At 39.1% G+C, this 21856-nt stretch overlaps 1 protein-coding gene across 6 annotated transcripts in view; it reads right to left on the minus strand.

The window, feature by feature from the left end:
* The window catches only part of KLHDC3 (kelch domain containing 3), a 68147-nt gene that overhangs the window by 14058 nt on the left and 32233 nt on the right, over nt 1–21856 (minus strand). For 5 of the 6 annotated variants that reach the window (XM_025173539.2, XM_088148234.1, XM_088148242.1 and 2 more), the window contains exons 4-9: nt 16649–16764; nt 15549–15596; nt 15388–15459; nt 14992–15205; nt 14633–14719; nt 9484–9592 (exon numbers count right to left, since the gene is read on the minus strand). In XM_025173539.2, coding sequence (XP_025029307.1) covers nt 9484–9592; nt 14633–14719; nt 14992–15205; nt 15388–15459; nt 15549–15596; nt 16649–16764 — 646 coding nt within the window. The remainder of the gene's footprint in view (nt 1–9483; nt 9593–14632; nt 14720–14991; nt 15206–15387; nt 15460–15548; nt 15597–16648; nt 16765–21856) is intronic. The other variant, XM_007438771.4, reaches the window with a different exon arrangement.

A 21856-nucleotide genomic window follows, 5' to 3' on the forward strand; every position in this document is an offset into this window, starting at 1 on the left:
AATATCATACAATATGGCTGGAATGAGACTCATTGGTTCCATTACAGCTGAAATGAAACTATTCCTTAAAGTGATGGGAAATGTGTAACTTGTGTGGAAAACCCCAGGCAGGCAATAACATGCACCAAAAAGAGAAAAATGTCAACACAGGAAATAGACAAGAATACAGATATTTGGTGTGGGTCTTCCGGGCTGTGTGGCCGTGTTCTGGAAGTTTTGTTTCCTAACGTTTCGCCAGCACCTGTGACCGGCATCTTCAGAGTGCAGGAGCACAGACAGGAGCAGTTCTCTCTGTGCCCAGGGTGATGTGACTCTTTTTGTGGGTATTTATAGAGATCTGAGGGGGGGGAAAGGGGGGGATTGGGTGTGTGTGTGGGGGGGTTGGGTTACTGAGTGGCTGCTTGTTTTGGTGTCAGCATCTGTGTGTATCTTCCTGGGGATTAGGCAGGGTTTTTTCTTCTATTGGATTGTTAACGAGGGGCTGCTGGGGGTGATTAGCAAGTTCATTGTGTGAACTGTTCACATGTCCTGGTGGTTGAGCTGAGTTCGTTGACCTTTTGCAGGCTGTATTTTTCAGGATTGGTAGCCAGGTTTTGTTGATTTTTAGACTCTCCTCTTTTTTATTGAAACTGTGCTGGTGTTTGTGAATCTCAATGGCTTCCCGGTATAGCCTGGTATACTTGCTAATCACCCCCAGCAGCCCCTCGTTAACAATCCAATAGAAGAAAAAACCCTGCCTAATCCCCAGGAAGATACACACATACGCTGACACCAAAACAAGCAGCCACTCAGTAACCCAACCCCACCCACACACCCCCAATCCCCCCCCTCAGATCTCTATAAATACCCACAAAAAGAGTCACATCACCCTGGGCACAGAGAGAACTGCTCCTGTCTGTGCTCCTGCACTCTAAAGATGCCGGTCACAGGTGCTGGCGAAACGTTAGGAAACAAAACTTCCAGAACACGGCCACACAGCCCGGAAGACCCACACCAGCCATTGTATGCCGGCCGTGAAAGCCTTCGACAATACAATACAGATATCCACTGTATATCACATATGAGCATCCTGCAGCCCACATAGCTTTTTTAGCAAGTTAACACCACCTTCTCTTTCCCACATATCTTTATCTCCACTGCCCATTTGTGCTTTGAAAACGGTCCTCTCTTTTTCCAGAGATGATGTTTGCCTCCTGCCAGATTAGAATGAAGTACTAAGAGCTAAAATTCTAGGCTAAATGAAAAAAAAATGTAGTAAGTAGCCATTTAGACTGGTGATTTGGATTATCATTGCTCTTGCTAAAACCTCACTGCATACTCTAAAGCAAGGAGTAAAAGAAAATACATGGAGTGGGTGAAGAAACTTATGCTGAATTTTGTATCTTACTTTTATGAAGCAGAGATTTTCCTCTGTGTGTGTGTGTGTCTTCGTAAGCATGATTCAGAACACTGTGTTTATCCCTTAGGGGGTGGATGTGGGCAACATTACACTGGACTGCAAGGTAGTTTCTAGGTTTAAGACCCTAGATTGTTTAGAATAGCATGAACATGTGTGGGATAGAAGTAGACTCAGGCTGTGCTTATGGCATACTAGCCAACATTTTCAAAAGTGTACTGTTCTTAACTATGAGTAGGGAATGCTACATGTGGCATAGGTACAGCTAACTTTGATGAAAATTAAGTCCTAAGTCCTACAAGGATGTTTAAAAATAGTAAGTTAGGGGTGCAGATGGTGTAATTGGAGAATTATTAAAATAATTTCGTTAATAGTTTGCTCCTGCAATAGCAGAATAGCAGAATAAAATAGTTTGCTTCTGCAATAGCTCTGCGGCTTGTTTAACCTATGTGTGAAGACTACATTTGTGCCTGATGATTGATAGAATACTAGGAAAGGGAAACTTAGCAGTTATTTAACTGAGCCTGGGAAAGTGTTCAGCAGATTTCTGACTGAAAAATTATGAGAAATGACAATGAGCAAAATTTGGGAAGTGCAATGTAGCTTTATGCCAGATAGGGGATGTACAGACCAGATTTTTGCTTTTCAGCAGGTAACTGAGAAATGTATGAAAGGGAGAAAGTTTATTTTACATGTTGATTTAGAGAAAGCATATGATAAAGTGAAAAGGCCTAAATTATGGAATGTTTTGGTGCCTATGGAGTTAAATATTGGCTGCTGAATTCAATTAACAGCAATATAAGCATGCATAAAAATAGAATGCTTAGCAAATGGTTCAGCATTGATCAAGGAGTATAACAGAATCTCTAAAAGATCCTGGGAACATGGAAGAGGGAACACCACCATTACAGGAGGCATCAGGGCCATTACAGAAAAGATTCCTGAGTCCAGGGGAAGGGAAAGAGTCCACATGAGAAAGAGACTCAGAGTAATTGAGTCACCTTAATTACGCTAGGTATAGGTTGAACTGAAAAACTGCTTTAGAAGGTTTTCGACATTCTGTTACATTACCTACTAGGAATAAAAATCTTTCCAGAAATCCCAGTGGTTCTTGTTTCGTTAATTTGCCTGTCTTGAAAAGCTTGACAGGAAGTAAGACAAGGATGTGTAATGTCCCCTTGATTGTTTAATATATGAATAAATGTACAAGGAATACTTGTGATGTTAGAGCTGTGTTGTTTGGGGACTTGAATGTACATGTATTTTCATGTACAGACAATGCCAAGTTGTCTGCAGAACCCAAATGATTTGCAGTGAATATTACATAGATTGAATGAGAAGAATAGATCTGGCAAGGAGTATGGAACTGAAAATTATTGTATTAAAAACCAGGTCCCTTCCCTTAAATCAGGCCTGCACAACTTGTAGAAGGGAAAGGGCCACGCTGATAAATTAAAAATAATTGCAGGCCACTGGCGCACCAATAACTGACACACCAATCAGTTCTTCAGCAGCTAGTAGAGTGGTGGAAGCAATGGAGCCGGTGGCATTGGTGAGACCTGGAGGCACTAGAGGCGCTTGCAGTGTGTCTTTTGGGGTGGCAGCAGTAACATTAAATTTTTTGAGTTTTTTAAAAAAGCTGGCAGGCTACACAAGGCTGCTGGGGGGGCTCATGTGGCCCATGAATCATATGTTGTGCAGGTCTGCCTTAAATGTTGCCATCTAGTGGGACCTAGGAAGCATATCTATTCCACAGCAGCCCCTGCTCTGTGGAACACTCTTCCTCTTGAGATCCAGCAAGCCCACCCCTTCTGAAATGCTGTAAAGAGCTAGCTGTTCCCCAAAGTGCTAGGACAGGGTGAGGTTGCAGCCTGAAGTTGGCTGCATCAGAGGAGAATGGTTGTGGCACTAGGTTTTTTGTTTTTATTGTCTTTTATGGTGTTTTGGTTTTGTACCACTACTGTGAGCTGCCCAGACTTGTGTCTCTTAAGATGTGTGACCATGGATGGATGGATGGATGGATGGATGGATGGATGGAAGGAAGGAAGGAAGGAAGGAAGGAAGGAAGGAAGGAAGGAAGGAAGGAAGGAAGGAAGGAAAGTTAATCGTGTTTGACAGGCAAAATGGAATAATCAATTGCAAACATTCATAAATGCCAAAAACCTGAAGCAAGGTAGATGAACTAATTTAACTTGGTAGAATACTACTGAAATCTTAACATTGTTCTGAATGGAGAAACTTTAAGATGTGAAAATGATGGCAGAAAGGTAGTAGGTTGTATATGGTCTGTTCCAAAGTATGAATGGTTGTTGAAAAAACAAAAAAATGGCTCTGTTTAATATGTTTCTGTCCACTGAATCCAGTGGAAAAGTGGTACTTAAGCGATAGTGAAACAAGAAGCGATATGGTCAAGAACGACTGGGTGCTGAATGAACGATTGAATACAATAATGAATGATGAGTGTGAAAATACACTGAGGTAGTTTGGTCATACAGAGAATAAATTAGGATAAAATTGCAAAGCAAATAAATGAAGGAAACATGAATGGGCTGAGAGGAAGGAGAAAATTGAAAAAAGTTGTAAGTGGATTAGATCCTCAAAAAGAGAGATGGTTTTCAAGAACAAAAGGTCATGTATGAAGTGATACATCAAACTAGTGGACATTAAGGACAGTTGCAAGGATAGTAATGTACAAAGAGATATAGTGAATGGTGTTGTTGGAATGTATTGTCGAAGGCTTTCATGGCCGGAATACGATGGCTGGTGTGGGGCTTCCAGGCTGTGTGGCCGTGTTCTGGAAGTTTTGTTTCCTAACGTTTCACCAGCATCTGTGACCGGCATCTTCAGAGGGCAGGAGCACAGACAGGAGCAGTTCTCTCTGTGCCCAGGATGATGTGACCCTGATCTATAGAGATCAGCGAGGGTGCCTGAAGGGTGTGTGTGGGTGTGTGGGGTATGTGGGGGGTTTGGGTTAACGAGTGGCTGCTTGTTTTGGTGTCAGAATGCGTGTATCTTCCTGGGGGTTAGGCAGGGTTTTTTAGAAGATACACACATTCTGACACCAAAACAAGCAGCCACTCGTTAACCCAAACCCCCCACACACACCTTCAGGCACCCTCGCTGATCTCTATAAATACCCACAACAGGGTCACATCATCCTGGGCACAGAGAGAACTGCTCCTGTCTGTGCTCCTGCCCTCTGAAGATGCCAGTCACAGATGCTGGGGAAACGTTAGGAAACAAAACTTCCAGAACACGGCCACACAGCCCGGAAGTCCCACACCAGCCATGGTGTTGTTGTAAACTAGTTTTCTTTGCTTTTTAAAAATGTCATGAAGTTAGGCAGCTTTGGGCTTCATGGTTTAGTGACTGTGGTCTAAAGAACAGATTTCCTGACGTTTTGCTGGCAACTGTGGCTGTTACCTTCAGAGGCAAAGTCTATGCATTCTTTGTCCAGAAAGCATCTAACTCTCTGTCTGCTCTGGTTTTAACTCTGGAGAGGGTTGCAATCCCCCTGAAGGAACAGTATATAATTTGTGTGTCCTCCTGATCATAGCTATTGCTGGGTTTGCAGCGGGAGGCCTTGGTCAGCTTTGGCTAGTATACCAGCTGCATCCCTCCTTGGAATAGGAAGTTCTAGCAACAGAAACTCATGCTGTCATCACCACCAGGAAAGACTACCACAATGCCCTTTACATGGAACTGCTGCCTTGAATATTATTTACAAACTGCAAATGGTGCAGAATGCAGCTCCCATGTGCTGATGGTGAGAACCATTATAGCCGTGAGACACATATACTGCAGGTGGTGCACTGGCTTCTAATAGGTTTCTGGGGAATTCAAAATGCTGTTTTTGGCAGAGCCCTTCATGGCTTAGAAATGAGGTAGAAGTGACCCATCCACTATATTCTTTCTGGCTGGGAATGCTGAGTGTTCTCCAGATACAAGGAGTGAGAAATGGGGGGCGGGGGGCAGAGATGGTGCTTCTCTTTGGTGGACCTGACCTTGTGGAACAGCCTTCTCACCGAACATTGGGTTGGTGCAAATCCTGGCATCCTTTTGTAAAGCTGCCAAGACAGAACTTTTCCACAGGGTATTCAACAATTAGTGTTACTTGATTACTGCACCAATGTATTTGTAATTGCTTACTCTTTAAGTAAGAGTAAGCATTCATTTTATGTTATTATTTATGGTTTTAATTATATTCTATTATTTTAATGGCTTAGTGTAAACCACCATGAGTTGCAAGTATTGGCGATATGCAAGCACAATTAATTAATTAATTGTTGTTGTTGTTTTTTTAAAAAAACACTGCACCAAATCTAGAGAGTGATTCACAATACTGGATATAATTCAAAATGTTATAGCTCATCTTGCAGCTAAATGTTATGAAATATCTTCATCACTAAATTTGTCAAGGAAATTTTCAGAAGCTAATAATTCAGAAAATAGCATTATTTTTTCTGTTATGAGAAAATTTTAGAAAACCCACAAGCAAAATGCATTTCATTTTGAAAGGATCAGTGTTTTTGAAAAAGAAAGAAAAAAGGATTAGATAATTCTGGTCCACACACTGGGTTCTTCCATAAAGCATCATTTTCACTCCATTTCTAGCACTCAAGCCTTCCACACCAATCTGAAATTGACGTTCTACTAACCCAAAACTCTAATATAATATCAGGAAACCATAAGCCAATCAATTCTATCTCTAACTGAACAACAGAAGATATTTTCTAGAAAGGACCATGTCTTGCCCCCAGAAGTGCCACATCTCTTAGACTGACAACCATCCATTGGATCCCACTGCATACAAACAAAAATAAATTGCTAGCATCCATTTTCAGCATGTAGTGTATGAATATGGTTGTTTCCAAAAAATACTAAAAGCGATTACAAGAGGAAACCACCCTCCTATGAATCACTATTCCTTCTGGTTCTATTAAAAGGCCTCCCTGTGCTGGAAAGATAACATGGTGGCATTTTTACAACCAGGTGATTTCCCAATAACTCTAACCATACACTCATGCATACAGTGGGGCAAAAAAGTATTTAGTCAGCCACCAATTGTGCAAGTTCTCCCACTTAAAAAGATGAGAGAGGCCTGTAATTTTCATCATAGGTATACCTCAACTATGAGAGACAAAATGGGGGGAAAAATCCAGGAAATCACATTGTCTGATTTTTAAAGAATTTATTTGCAAATCATGGTGGAAAATAAGTATTTGGTCACCTACAAACAAGCAAGATGTCTGGCTTTCACAGACCTGTAACTACTTCTTTAAGAGGCTCCTCTGTCCTCCACTCGTTACCTGTAGTAATGGCACCTGTTTGACCTTGTTATCAGTATAAAAGACACCTGTCCACAACCTCAAACAGTCACATTCCAAATTCCACTATGGCCAAGACCAAAGAGCTGTTGAAGGACACCAGAAACAAAATTGTAGACCTGCACCAGGCTGGGAAGACTGAATCTGCAATAGGCAAGCAGCTTGGTGTGAAGAAATCAACTGTGGGAGCAATAATTAGAAAATGGAAGACATACAAGACCACTGATAATTTCCCTTGATCTGGGGCTCCATGCAAGATCTCACCCCGTGGAGTCAAAATGATCACAAGAACGGTGAGCAGAAATCCCAGAACCACACGGGGGGACCTAGTGAATGACCTGCAGAGAGCTGGGACCAAGGTAACAAAGGCTACCATCAGTAACACACTATGCTGCCAGGGACTCAAATCCTGCAGTGCCAGACGTGTCCCCCTGCTTAAGCCAGTACATGTCCGGGCCCATCTGAAGTTTGCTAGAGAGCATTTGGATGATCCAGAAGAGGACTGGGAGAATGTCATATGGTCAGATGAAACCAAAGTAGAACGTTTTGGTCTAAACTCAACTCTTCATGTTTGGAGGAGAGAGAATGCTGAGTTGCATCCAAAGAACACCATACCTACTATGAAGCATGGGGGTGGAAACATCATGCTTTGGGGCTGTTTTTCTGCAAAGGGACCAGGACGACTGATCTGTGTAAAGGAAAGAATGAATGGGGCCATGTATCGTGAGATTTTGAGTGAACACCTTCTTCCATCAGCAAGGGCATTGAAGATGAAACGTGGCTGGGTCTTTCAGCATGACAATGATCCCAAACACACCGCCCGGGCAACGAAGGAGTGGCTTCATAAGAAGCATTTCAAGGTCCTGGAGTGGCCTAGCCAGTCTCCAGATCTCAACCCCATGGAAAATCTTTGGAGGGAGTTGAAGGTCCGTGTTGCCCAGCGACAGCCCCAAAACATCACTGCTCTAGAGGAGATCTGCATGGAGGAATGGGCCAAAATACCAGCAACAGTGTGTGAAAACCTTGTGAAGACTTACAGAAAACGTTTGACCTCTGTCATTGCCAACAAAGGATATATAACAAAGTATTGAGATGAACTTTTGATATTGACCAAATACTTATTTTCCACCATGATTTGCAAATAAATTCTTTAAAAATCAGACAATGTGATTTTCTGGATTTTTTCCCCCATTTTGTCTCTCATAGTTGAGGTATACCTATATATTACAGGCCTCTCTCATCTTTTTAAGTGGGAGAACTTGCACAATTGGTGGCTGACTAAATACTTTTTTGCCCCACTGTACATGCATGCACACACAAACACATATGCACTTACATGTTTCTTGGTATGTGTGCATGGGAGAACAGAATGATGAACCCAGAGGCTGGACAGACTAAGTCAAGAATTTGGAGCATACTGCTTATATAAACCAGGAAAATCAAGATCTTTAGTTTGTTTTTAAACAGGGATTGTGCAACTAACCAGAAACTGACTATTGTTAGCTTGAAACAACTGTAAGCAAGGATTTGCTTGAATTCATGAAATGGGAGGTGTGGTAAAGCAAGAAAAAAAAGCAATAGAAAAACAGCAGCTACAAGCTCCAGCTTTGCAAATAACAAACAAACAATTCATCTCTGCTCTAGTTTAAATACCCTAGCATAGAACCAGAAATGCTAGCGCAGCCCTCAAAATGAGCCCACAATGTGGGAAAGGTAGGTGTTTGCTGATGCAGGAGCAGCATCAAGCATGTATGTCGAGAGCCCATTATCTCAAACAGAGCATGTTGAATGACTTGGGATCACTTGACCTTTGCAGTAAAATTCATGAATGAAGAGACATTTAAAAGGTTAAGCTGAGAGCTCAAACATAGGAAGACCATCTTCAGGAAATTGGCTATTTGCTTAAGAAATGACTCAAGACAAAGCTAGGGACACTATTTAGGGACAGAGGATAACCAAATGATTTTAAAAACTGCAGTTCATCCCTAGTATGACATTCATATTAGCTCTGACCAGTAGAAGGAGTAAAATATTGTGACTTGATGCAGTAAGTTTGATGATAATTGCACTTTAGGGAATAACTGAACCTTCCCCCTCCAAAAAATAATTGCCCCATATAAAAGCCAGACAATGCATGCTATCGGATAACAGAGTAAAAAGTAAGAGATTCCAAAGAACTTGATTAATACAATGAAGTTATATCTGAATAAATTTTTAAAAAGTTCAGTTTGACTATAAACCATGGGTTTTGAGAAGCAGGATAAGTACAAATGTCAGTGCCATTTTAATATTGTCTGTTAGATCCCAGAAGCATTTGAACAATTATTATTTCATAAAGCATTAGCCACTGAAATTGACATCTAGGGGGTTCCTAAAGTCATCAGGAAACAACCTTCCTAAATGTGGTGTTTTCTTGATCCTCTGGGTAACTGTTTTCATCCACCTCAGCTATTTCAAGATAGGAATTACAGTCTAAAATATCTGGAGGGTACAAAGTTAGGAATAACTGCTTCAGATAAATAATGACTTAGAAGTTTACATGCATAAGGTATCTAGGGGTTCAGAACCCGGTTGTAATACACTGTACGATGGAGATTGAATACAAGCTTTAGAATGATTAATAATATTTATATGATCCAGCTTTTTTTGGTCTTCATAGAAAAAAGGCCACAAATTTTACATTGTTTAAGACTAGGAAACATTTTTCAAATCCACAGAGGAAACAGAACACCAATAAAGGCAATATGAAATATTATTTACCTGGTGCCCCCAAAGAGGATGATCTTGTCCCCTACCCTACAGCAGCACTGTCTACGGCGAGGACATGGCCCTTTCCCTTTGGGTTCAATTTTCTTCCAGGTAAAAGAGACTGGAGAAAACATATACACCATGAAAGACAAATATTGCAAGTCACTTTATTACAGATAAGCCAAAGGGACAATCTCAAGTTGTAGGGAGCTTATGTCAAATATAGATCCTAAACCAATGCCTTCAGCACCTTCCCTTCCACTCTGTTTCCCTACTCATTTCTTAATCAGAATTAATTATTTTGGGACAGCTGCATTTCAGATTACATTTCATGTAAGTTTCATAAAAAACAGGATCTTGTAGTATTTTATGTTTGTGAGCTTTAGTTTATTGATGTTGGATACATTCCCTTGAGGCTTCCTAATTTGTAATGGTGAGAAGATTCAGAATTTCAAGCATCAGAAATATTTCCCCACAAAAATTGTTTATTTCCACCTAATTGTTCCCCAAAATCTCCTTCCAAATGCAGTAAACATAGATAGATTATTAAGATGGTTGCTAAGGATATAGTTGCAAAATTATATATTTCCTTATAAGCACCATAAACCAGGGATGAGGAACTTGTGACTCTCCAAATTTTACTGAATGGCAGTTCACAGCATCCCTCAGCTTTGGCTATGTATTTAGCACAGTTAGGAGTTGTGATTCAACAATATATGAAAGCCCCCAGTTGTATATTCTTGGTATGGGCTAAACATTTTCAGAAAATGAATTCAGATTTCACACCTTCAGTTTCTTAGAAGCTGGTGTGAACCAAGAGACACTATATTACATATTTTCAAATAAAGTACTGTAAGCTCTTATAAATCCCCTCAGGAAGTCACAGATACTGCAGTTCAAGGATTCCAAATCATTTAGCCCTGAATTTATTTTAAATGCATTTTTAAAACATAAGGATCCTTGAAACATCAATTGCTTTGGAGGGTAAATGAGAATTCATAAATAAGAATCCACATAGCTTCTTTTGAAAACATTCTGTAGAAATAGGCTTACAGTACATAGTTTCTTGAAGAATATATGTAGATACAGTGCCATCTCTTGGTAATTACATGAAGTGTAGAAGCCAGAGAAGCCTGCTACGCTCCTCATTAGAGGGAAGAAATGTGCAAATTGATTGTGTCAATATAATAGCATAGATGGAAAACAGCTCAGTAGATGCTACTCTCTGGAAAACATTCGGATTAGAAATCCCCCTTGCAAAACTGCACAAAAAGAGTTGGGACAAACAAAAACAGCAATAAAATACAAAGAATTTATTTCTACACAGCTACTTTAAAGATCCAAAAAGAGGTGCTTCATATTCACTACCACGTGTTGGGAGAGCACCTCTAATGAAGGATTTACACAGCACTGTTATTAAAGACATGGGCTGATTGAGTGCAGTTTTATCTATCCTGTGGTTCATTTGGGGTTTTAATCTTTGTTTTCTGTGGTTATTTTTTGTTTGTGATACTATTCTCATTTTTGGGAATGAGGACCAGTCTTGAACCCTGGCAAATGCCTGGACAAATCCACACCATCGCTACTGCCTTCTTCCTAGCGCTGAGAAAGAGTGACTGGCTCAAAGTGCTGTGCCTAAGGCAGGACTAGAATTCACAGTCTCTTGGTTTCTAGTGCAGTGCCTTTAACACTATACCAAACTGGTTCTTATTCTGAAATTTAGGGGGGGGTGTGTTTATTTGATGCTGTATACTATCCAAAGTCCTTTGGGATTGAGGTGGCCTATAACACTGTGAAATAAATTTTGAGAAAAAAGAAGCAAGAGAGGGAGGGAGGGAGGAAGAAAGCTGTATAGAGTACTATACTGCTTCTATTCAATCTTCCAGGCATCCAGGCATATATTTCAGATACTACATTTCTGTTCCCACCCCCACCCCCTGCTTCAGTAAACAGTATTCTATGGCCACTGAACTTAGTCTTCCCTGGGCTGGGGTTGGTTTCTTGTCCTATTTTTTCCCTCTTTTTTTGTACTTTTTCAAACTTTGGGGTTCCTTTAATATGCTGGTACTTTATTTTGCCTGCAGTCACCAAATAATTTCGTTATTAAAGGAAATGACTGTTAATTTTTTTTCCAGGTTCAGAGATAATATTTCTTGAATATGGTAGGGGAAGGAGAACAAAGGAAACAGAAAACCCTTTATTCCAAGAAGCTCACAAGTGAGGTATGAAAGAATCTGGCTACTGGGGTTTTAGGATACTAGATTAAAAAGACCTTAATTTGATCCACCAAAATTCTTTTACTGTTTTTAATATCTTAAGACTAACAGATCTATCCATGCAAGAGCTATTAATCTACTTTAAGGACACTAAACCAGCCTAAATTATGACTAATTAAAAACAGATTATGAAATAAAATATTAATTCAACCACTGTATCTCTTCTTACATATCTTCAAAAATTAAGTAATAACTACTTTTTACACAATTGGTCCCTCAATTATAGAATTCTCAGCTGAGCAATATTTGCTTGGTGTTTACTATCTTAACTAAGCTAAAAGTTTTATTTTCCTGTTTTTGGCAGTTGATTGTGCTCTTTGATGTAATTATTTTTAAGGGGATTTCATACACAGTACTGAGATTGTTATGAGCTTAAAGCTCTGGAAAAAAAAGAAGAGTGTGATATAATTATTTAAATCTTGGGATTATAAATCATTGTGGCTTTTTTACTGATAGGAAGATCCTAAAGTGCAAATCAGTCTTCCATATTCTTACTCACAGGCTCAGCTATAATTAGAAATTACTCAGTCAACTCTAAATAATAACATTTACTGTTTTCAGGATGCTGGACTTTTCCTCTTCCTTGAGCACACCAAATTAAAGCTATGCAAATTTAGATAAATAAGGAAAAGAATGGGAAGAACAGGAATATTTAATACTTTCCAGGTTTGAGTGTGTATGTCCCTTGTGACATGGGAAAAGCCAAATAGAAAAGCCAAAGCTATTGAGTGTTGCAGGAACAGCCATGAGGAGGGGAAAAAATTCCAAGAGGCTTCTAGATGCTTTTCAGAATAGTACAGTATTCAGGAACTTTAAAATGAATACATAGAGTGGAAAGGCACTTCTTTCCTATTTTTTAATTCAACTCACTGAGGCTAAAAAGTAGTGTCTGAGCTGAAGCATCAAGTCTTAATTTATTGAGTGTCTGCCTAAGCAGGGATCTGAAACTGTATCTTCATGTACTATTCAATTCTTTAATACAGTAAATGTCAGTGAATGGTCAATGTTCCTCAGTGAAAAAGGAAAGGACATCTTAAAGATTTAGTATGATTACAGAGGCCCCTGCTATGTCCTTCTGTTCAGACTGAGAAGGCTCTTTAGCATGGGTTGCAGAGTTTCCATGGTTAAAGTACACAGGAAAAATGTGAGGATGGGTAAGATCATGTGAAAAAAGTAATCCGCTAAACAGCTTGGTTTTGGACTCCAACCGTCACAAAAGGAAGAAGATATATGTTCCTGCAAAAATCTGAACTGCTGGAATATTAAGCTATCAACTAAGAACTTATTTCCTGGATAAAATTAGAATTCTCCCCTATCCTTTCTCCAAACTATCAGTAGATGCTATCTCCCTGCCATAGCAGAACAATCACATATAAAATGTTCTTAATGTAGAAGCTGAATCCCATAATTCATACAGCTAATTTATCCCTCAAAAGCACAGACCACAAATGAGACTGCTGCCTGATCATTCCTAGACCTCCACAGTTCTGATACCCATTCAGAAATATCCTCAGTGCAGATACCACATGCTATACAAGCTAGGCAGGAAGGTCTGATAGTGCTGTTATTGGAGTAGAATCAACAAGAATTGATAATATATAAATACAATAAATAAATAAATAAATAAATAATTTACACCCAGTAAGTTCAGTATGCCCTGGATTCCTATCAATCATAGGTATATGTGTTGACATTGCACACGTGACTGATTGTGATGCTGTGACTGCCACGTTGCCTATTTTGACTACCCTGCAGACAATACCAGTCATAAGTACAGTGGTACCTCGGGTTACGAATTTAATCCGTTCCGTGACTCTGGTCGCAACCCGATTTGTTCGTAACCCGAAGCAAATTTTCCCATAAGGTTCAATGTAATTACCGTTAATCTGTTCTGGCGTCCGCAGACCACGCATCAAGGGCGGAAAAACGGCCGCGGACCACACGGCAGGGCAGAAAAACGGCCGCGGACCACGTGGCACGGGCAGAAAAATGGCCGCAGACCATGTGGCACGGGCGGAAAATGGCCGCGGACCACGTGGCACGGGCGGAAAAATGGCCGCGGACCACATGGCACGGGTGGAAAAATGGCCGCGGACCATGTGGCATGGGTAGAAAATGGCCGCGGACCACGTGTCACGGCGGAAAATGGCCGCGGATCCGGTTCGTACCCCGAGGAGGAGTTCGCAAACTGAGGTAAATTTTTGTGGCCGGAGCTGGTCGCAACCCGAAAAGTTCGTAAGCAGAGGCGTTCGTAACCCGAGGTACCACTGTAATCTTGTTCACTGCATAATTGGGATCTGCACATTTATATTAACCCAGTTTGTAACATTCCCCCCAATACACAAGTTGTACTCAATTTTCTCTAATATATTTTTCTATGCATCTATCCCAATATATACCTTTCCTAAATTTTTCTCAGACATGAATTTTTGTAAGTAATTTTTGAGCTAATTAAAGACAGACACTAGCAAAATCTGAATCATATTTCTATCTGTGCAAATTCCATTTTAACAGATCACATCATTTAACTTGAAAAAAAAACTTGACAGATTTTTTTAACAACCCTTCTGCTCATTCATAGAATCCTTAGGGCATGCTATCGATTAGTTGTTCCTGGTTGTAGTGCTTCACTATAGTAGTACAATGTGAACATTGTGGAATAAAACTCATATATTAATGATAAACTATAACATCAGCTAATAATTTGAATTTGTCTCCAGATACTTATCATAAACAGTTGGTACTGATGGAATCTCTAGCTACATTTTTGTGCACCCATATGTATTATACAACACATAACATGCTCAACACATAATTACAATTCTGATCATAAAAGAGATTCCTAAAATCTCCTGCAGCACCAGTAATAGGAGGGAGTTTAATACCTGGATCAAATTTCCAAAGGTCATGGAAGTGTCTGTTCAGGCGTGCATTATAGCCACCAAATATATACAATTCTCCATTGTAGCCAACTGTAGAATCAGAGAAAAGACAGGTCAGAATAACTCCAAAAGGAGTAGGGATAGAGAGAGAGAGACTGGGGATAAGCAATTGATTCTTTTCTTGTTCACTGTACTTCTAATTCAGTTGAGCTTTTGACATTTCCCCCCATAGTAGATGCACAAGATCAATTTTAGAAAGATAGAAAAATATAGACAGAAGAAATACAGAACAGTATATGACCTTCTGAAAATACTTGTTTGATCTACCAGTTAGACATATTCTATGGAGTGTTACTGCTTACATGCTGAATGGCTTCGTCTGCCTTCAGGGAGAAGAGGAGTGGGAGGAGAATCCAGCCAAGAGTTTGTGTCAGTGTCAAATACTTTGATTCGGTTACAGTAAATCTCATTGTTGGAATGGAATGGCCCAAAGCGATCTGCTCTTCCCCCAAATACATACATCTTTGTCCCAATTATTGTGGCTGAATGGAAGTCTCTCCATCGAGCTGGTGTGCCCTGAAAAAAAGGTTCCTGTTAGAGGAAGTCAAATGGAAGTTACTTTTGGAATAAAAGATATGGAAGGGTATGGGATCTGAGTGTTCACAATCTTGTTGGTTTCAATCCACAGCAGGTGGAAGTTAAATAGGAAATAGGATTACATAATAGACAAAAAATACACACTTTACATATATACTGACCTTAGTGCAGATCAAACTCCACATCATGTTGCTGCTATCAAGTTTGTGGATGTCATTTGAAAAACAATCAGCCTGAAAGACAGAGCAGTGATTAAACTACTTGGCATGTCAAAACCAGAATTGCCAACCAAATCTAGGATTCCTAAGGAGATATTGGTTACCTTGTTCCCAGACAGGAAAACTCTTGAATTTAATTCTTCAAGATTTCCCTGTGGAATTAGAATATATTCAGGGAACTAGAAGAAGTGGGTTAAAAAAAAAGCACCTGTTCAGAGGTTATACTATCTAAATCTCAAAATGAATACAGAATTATGAGCTGCGTGGGCTTTGCCATAGTTACTTGTCATCATAAAACTATCTCCACTCTACAAACATAAAAAGTAAGCAATGAGACTAAACCCATTGTCAGCAATATCCCATGGTTTTGAATGCTTTCTCTAAATCAACTGCCTTTTGAAATAATGGTGAGCCAAACTTGCTCCCAGTAGTGCAAATTTAGTAGAACTGTTTATCAACAGTCGCTAAGTTGGGTAAAAAAAAAAAAAAAAAAAGCCTCAAGCTAAATATTCTGAGAGGAATCAGTATCAATTTTTAAAAGATACTTTTGGCTGTCCTTGCCATGGATTTGTAAGATTTGGGGTTATAGATTAGTATCCTAAACTATTAATTTGCTTCAGCGCTCTCCTTCACAGGACATCACAGCATTCTGCAGGTTAATTCTGCAGATTCATTGAAAATGGCTCTAACTTTAATGCTGTTGCTAAACCTAGCCATAACTATAATCCATCATACTATCATTAGAAACACTAGAAAGGTCCAACTAATTTTTGCTAAATATGGGCTTAATATTGGATACAGCCACGGTTTTATTTGCAACAGTCTGACCAGTAAAGATAAAGATGCCTGAAATATCAATAGACAAACCAATTATAAGTTATCCATTATTATTGCCATTCATCTATTTACCAGTACTAGGAACAGCTTGCAGAAATATTAACACACTTTAGCTCAAAAATATAGCCAGCCTTTCAAACCAGTATGCAGATTATTTTATTCAGACATACACATTTTGAAATAAATCTTACTGTATTTAGTGAGACTTATTTCTAACTTCAATAGCGATTTAGCATTATTTTCAGATTGTGGAAACACTGGGTTATCACAAGGATTTTTAGCTGCCTTTACTTAATTCACAAATGTATTTAAATATTGAAAGCAGGTAGATCTGCACATAAATGGTACAGACCTTAGAACAACTTACCAGTTGCTCATATCCTCCAAAAATATACATGCTCCTTCCCAAGACACAAGCTGAATGCCCATCCCTTGCTCCTGGAACCATTCCAGAAACTTTTGGAGTAAACCACTTGTGTGTGCCTAATACATAAAGATTAAAAAAAGGGGAGATAGATATGAACTATTTTTAGTGGACATAGAATGGCATGCTCAGGGATGTATGACAAAAGGTAATAACTCTTGGAGGGAAAATCATTAAAGTATACAATCTCTCTCTCTGTCTAAGGTCTGTTTGTATAAAGCATACCAAACTATATGTTCCAAAGCTATTCAGTAGTTCATGAAACATTCTCTAAAGCCACTAGTTGTGTAGGTTTGTTATTATGTTATCATAGATTAATATTACAAACTATACCACAGAGATGCTTGAAACCTTTTGGAAAGTGACTAAATGCAGAAGAGGCATTTTTCACCATCAGTGAAAAATATCCTTTACACGTGATTCTGAGAACATCAGCAATGAAAAGTGCTGTAAATTTTAAGATGACACCTTTCCTGGAAGACCCCCCCCTTCCCTCCCCCAAAAGCACAGATAATCCTTGGAGAAGCAGGACATTCCTTGAACACAGTTGGCAGTCAGTTTCAAGTCTTGTTCCAGGAAGCAGCAACAGGATGGCCTATCGAAAATCTGTCCTGCAATAAGGGCCTCTCATAACTTGGCTTTCAACCACAGCTATTCACCCAGACTAATTGGAGTTGTCCTCCAGCCCAATGTAAGTTCATAATGGGAAACCAAGCCTTATTCTATGTGGGTACCTGCCATATTTAGATTTCTAAATTCAGTTGAGTATTATCCCTAAGGACCTTCACCAAGTGCAACAGATGAAACTAGAGAGATGTGACATCTAATCTAGATGGCATTTGTAAGCCAGCAAAGGACAATGCCCTGCATAACAGGCTCAGGGCTTTGTCTAGCCTGAAATGACTCATATGGGATTTTTTTTTTCTTTTCCCTCAAGAAGGGTAGGCTTAGTACATTTGCTTTCCAGGGATAATATGAAATGATGCAAGGCTGCCTAGGATTTTGGACTGTGACAGTTCTTATGTTGCTTTGCAACATTCCTTGTGAACATTATCTTAGTAGGAATCTGATATAACATATAGCAGAATTATTTGGATAACTATTTCTGCTGTCTACAAAAAATGGAGAATAGAAGTATTAGCACTCCTTGTATTCAATGTTGCTTCATACAGCATCTGACATTATATTTCCTCATTGTGACCACTCTCTCTCATACTCCTGAATATTTCTTTCACTATCCTTACATCTTCTCCATACTGCTAGTAACATTGAATCTATTTGCACCCCAAAAGCCTACTCTTAAATTCACTACACAATAATCTCAGTACTACTTTTATTATTTATTAAATTTGTTATGAGAGCTCACTCCAGTAGACTCAGTACCACAGTCATTTACAAAAGGACTACCCCAAAATTTTCTAACTGAATTCTACTTGTATCTATCTCTCCATGCTTTCTCTTCTCCCATATTAGACAATATACCCAACTGCCAAGATCAACTTAGTACACATTTGCTTGTTTTTTTCTTAAGACAATTTACATATATTTGCTAGCATCAGTATGATTCTTTTTACCTTGTAAAACCCAGACATATCCTTGCTTAAATAATTTGTTTAACCTTAGTTCTGTGAATAAGTATTTGCCTTATTTTGGATTTTTCTGATTTTTTTGTATGTTATCATCGCTTCATGTGAGTCTTACTGATACAGAAGGGGAGTCTGAGTAAAAAAAAATAGCACCAACGTTTGGAGCAAGCCTATATCTATATCTATATCTATATCTATCTGTACAGTATCTGTATCTATCTCATTTATATAGCTGCCCACCTCACACAAAGCAACTCTGGGCAGCGTACAATTGTTTTATTTCATCAAGTCATCCGATATGTAATGTGCCTGCGTGAAAAAAGTAATGCCCCCTTAGATTCAGAAACTTACTGCACCACTTTTAGCTGCAAAAACTGCAATCAAATATTTCTTAGGCTTGATGATCGGTCTCCCGCTTCATTGTGTAGGAATTTTGTCCCATTCCTCCACTGCAAAGTGCTTTAACTCAGTAACATGTGAGAATTTTCAGCATGAACTGCTCACTTCAGATCCTGTAATAATAGTTCTGTGGGTTAGGTCTGGATTTTGACTTGGCCATTCCAAAATGTTCATCATGTTCTTCTCCATCTGTTCTGTTGTGCACTTGCTTGTATGTTTGGGATCACTGCCTTGCTGCATGACCCATTTGCACTCCAGGTTCAGCTGAGTGATGAATAGATGTTTTCCTATAGAATTCTCCTATACAAAGCAGAATTCATGCTCCTTTCAATGATGATAAATTGACTAGGTCCTGAGGCAGCAAAATATCCCCAAACCATTACATGACTACTTCTATGCTTGCCCATTAGTATGTGGTTTTTATTAGGAATGCAGTGTTTGGTTTCCCCCAGACAAAACAATACCATGTCACCTCAGAAGCTCCACTTTTGATTTATCTATGCATAGGACATTCTTACAGAAATCTGAAGAGTCATTCAGGTGCTTTTTTTGGCAAACTTGAGGTAAGCACAAATGTTCTTCTTAGGGCTATGGCTTCCACCTTCCTGTTCTCCTATGAATCCCATTTTTGACCCAGTGCTTTTCTGATGATGGAATCACGAGCACTGACTTGAGCCAAGGCAAGAGAGTGATTATGAGAGGACAGCACTCTTGGACAAGCATATTCATAATTGTCCCAAATATTTTCTGTTTTCTGAATCAGTGGCACCCCAGAACTTTAGAAATGGTTTTGTAAGTTTTTCCATATTGTTAGTATCAATAACTTTTTACAGAAGTCTTCAGAAATTTCATATGAGCAGGCATGATGTGCTTCTATAATCTGTATGGTGAGAACTCTATTGTCCTGGTGAGCCAAAGTCTGTCATATTTAGAGCACTACTGTCCTAAAACAGCCTTCACTTATTAATAAAGAACTTATACAAGTGACCCTAATTATCCCTTAAATTGAAGAGAGCTTTGGATCATTTTCTTCAATAAATAAATGAACAAGTATAATGTTTTGAGTCATTTGTTTAACTGAGTTCTCTTTATCTAGTTTTAGGACTTGGGTGGAGAAGTTGTAGTGTTTTAGGTCATATTTATGCAGAAATATTGAAAATTCAAAAGGGTTCACAAACCTTTAAGCACCACTACATATTTAGGTATCTTATCTGTTCATCTTTCTCTATCCTCTTCCTTGGTATTGTGGCAGTCACACCCTTGATATATACAAAGAATGTATTGCCTACTGCATCATGTGCATTTCCTCCACAAACTCATGCTACTCCATTTGTATCCAGTGTACTTGCTGCTGTCTTCACAGAAAGCTCAGCTTGTTAGAGCTTCCAAAAAGAGACATTTAACATTTTGGAGGCACAGAATTCTACTGTGCCAAGCTAAAGAGAGCTGCAGTTAATAGAGAAACACAGAGAGCACTGATTTCAAGTGAGTTTAAGCACAAAATAGTTTCTATCCCATTACTGTTGAGAATCATAATCATTATTATTATTAGCCTCACTGCTAATGATGCTTATTTTAGAATAGAAGGAAAAGTAATTTCAGTAATAAGAATAATGTTTATTATTACTTGCCTCAATAAGTTAATGATGATAATTTTATAATAGGAACAGAAAGGAAATAGAATGGAAAGCAGCTACATTACTTATTTAATAAATATTTATTTAAATGTATGATTAATTTAGAAATAATTAATAAGTATAATAATTTATTAGTGGGGCAATGCGTCAATGTATTGCAATGTAATGGATGAATATTAGGGAAAAATGACATTGCTATAGGTGTGTACTACAGGACACCCAACCAATACATTATTTATTTAATAAATATTTATTTAAATGTATGATAAATTTAGAAATAATAAATGTAATAATAATTTATTAGTGGGGCAATTACATCAATGTAATGCAATGTAATGGGTGAATATTAGGGGAAATATGACATTGCTATAGGTGTGTACTGCAGGCCACCCAACCAAGCAGAGGAAATAGATGAACTTTTTGTAAATCAGTTAGCTGAGGTCTCCAGGAAACATACCACTGTACTAATGGGGGACTTTAACTACCATGACATCAACTGGGAAACAAGTTTTACAGCAAGTGGGAGATCAAACAGGTTCCTGATGCGCCTAGCTGACAACTTTATCATCCAAAAGGTAGAGGAGGGAACTAAAGGGTCAGCTGTACTGGACTTGATACTTACTAATAGGGGTGAAGTGGTTGACGGAGTGGAAGTTGTAGGAACTTTGGGAGAAAGTGACCATGTCATACTAGGATTCACCATATTGCACGCAAGGGTAACTGAGCAAAGTCAGACTAGTGCTCTAGATTTTAAGAGAGCTGACTTCAACAAGCTAAGAGAAAGAATAGGAAAAATGCCAAGGATGGAAATCCTAGAGGGAAAAACAGTTCAGGATGGTTGGGAAACTCTGAAAAACGAGATAATAAAGGCCCAAACAAAAACAATAGCACAGAGAAAGAAAAACAAGAGAACCTGACCAGTGTGGTTGCACAAAGAGCTCTCTGTCAAGCTGAGGGACAAAAAGGACAAAAAGTGGAAAGAGGGGCTTGTAACTAGAGCAGAATACCAGCAAATAGCCCAAATTTGCAAGGACAGACTCAGGAAGGCTAAGGCTCAGAATGAGCTAAGACTTGCAACAAATGCCAAAAATAACAAAAAAAGTTTATTTCAATATGTAAGGAGCAAGAGGGAAATCAAGGAAATGGTTGGTCCACTAGTGGGAGAAGATGGCAAGAAGGTGACAGGCAGTAGGGAGAAGGTGGAACTGCTTAATTCCTTTTTTGCATCTATCTTTACACAAAAGGAAAAAATAGTCCAACCTGTCAAAATCAGCACTGTGGGAGATAGAAGAGGAATGCAGGTCAAAATAGATAAGGAATCGGTTAGAGAACACCTAACTCATCTGAACAAATTCTCCTGGACTGGATGGTTTACACCCCACGGTACTGAAGGAGCTGGCAAATGTGATCTCAGAACCACTGAATGAAATCTTTGAGAGCTCCTGGAGCACAGGGGAACTGCCAGAGGACTGGAAAAGAACTGATGTGGTTCTAATCTTTAAAAAGGGGAAAAAAGCAAATCCAAGAAA

Source organism: Python bivittatus, unplaced genomic scaffold, assembly GCF_059951505.1.
Source record: "Python bivittatus isolate LINGU-HERP-01145 unplaced genomic scaffold, Pbiv_v1 ctg000020_np1212, whole genome shotgun sequence".
In the NCBI taxonomy this organism is placed as follows: Eukaryota; Metazoa; Chordata; class Lepidosauria; order Squamata; family Pythonidae; genus Python; species Python bivittatus.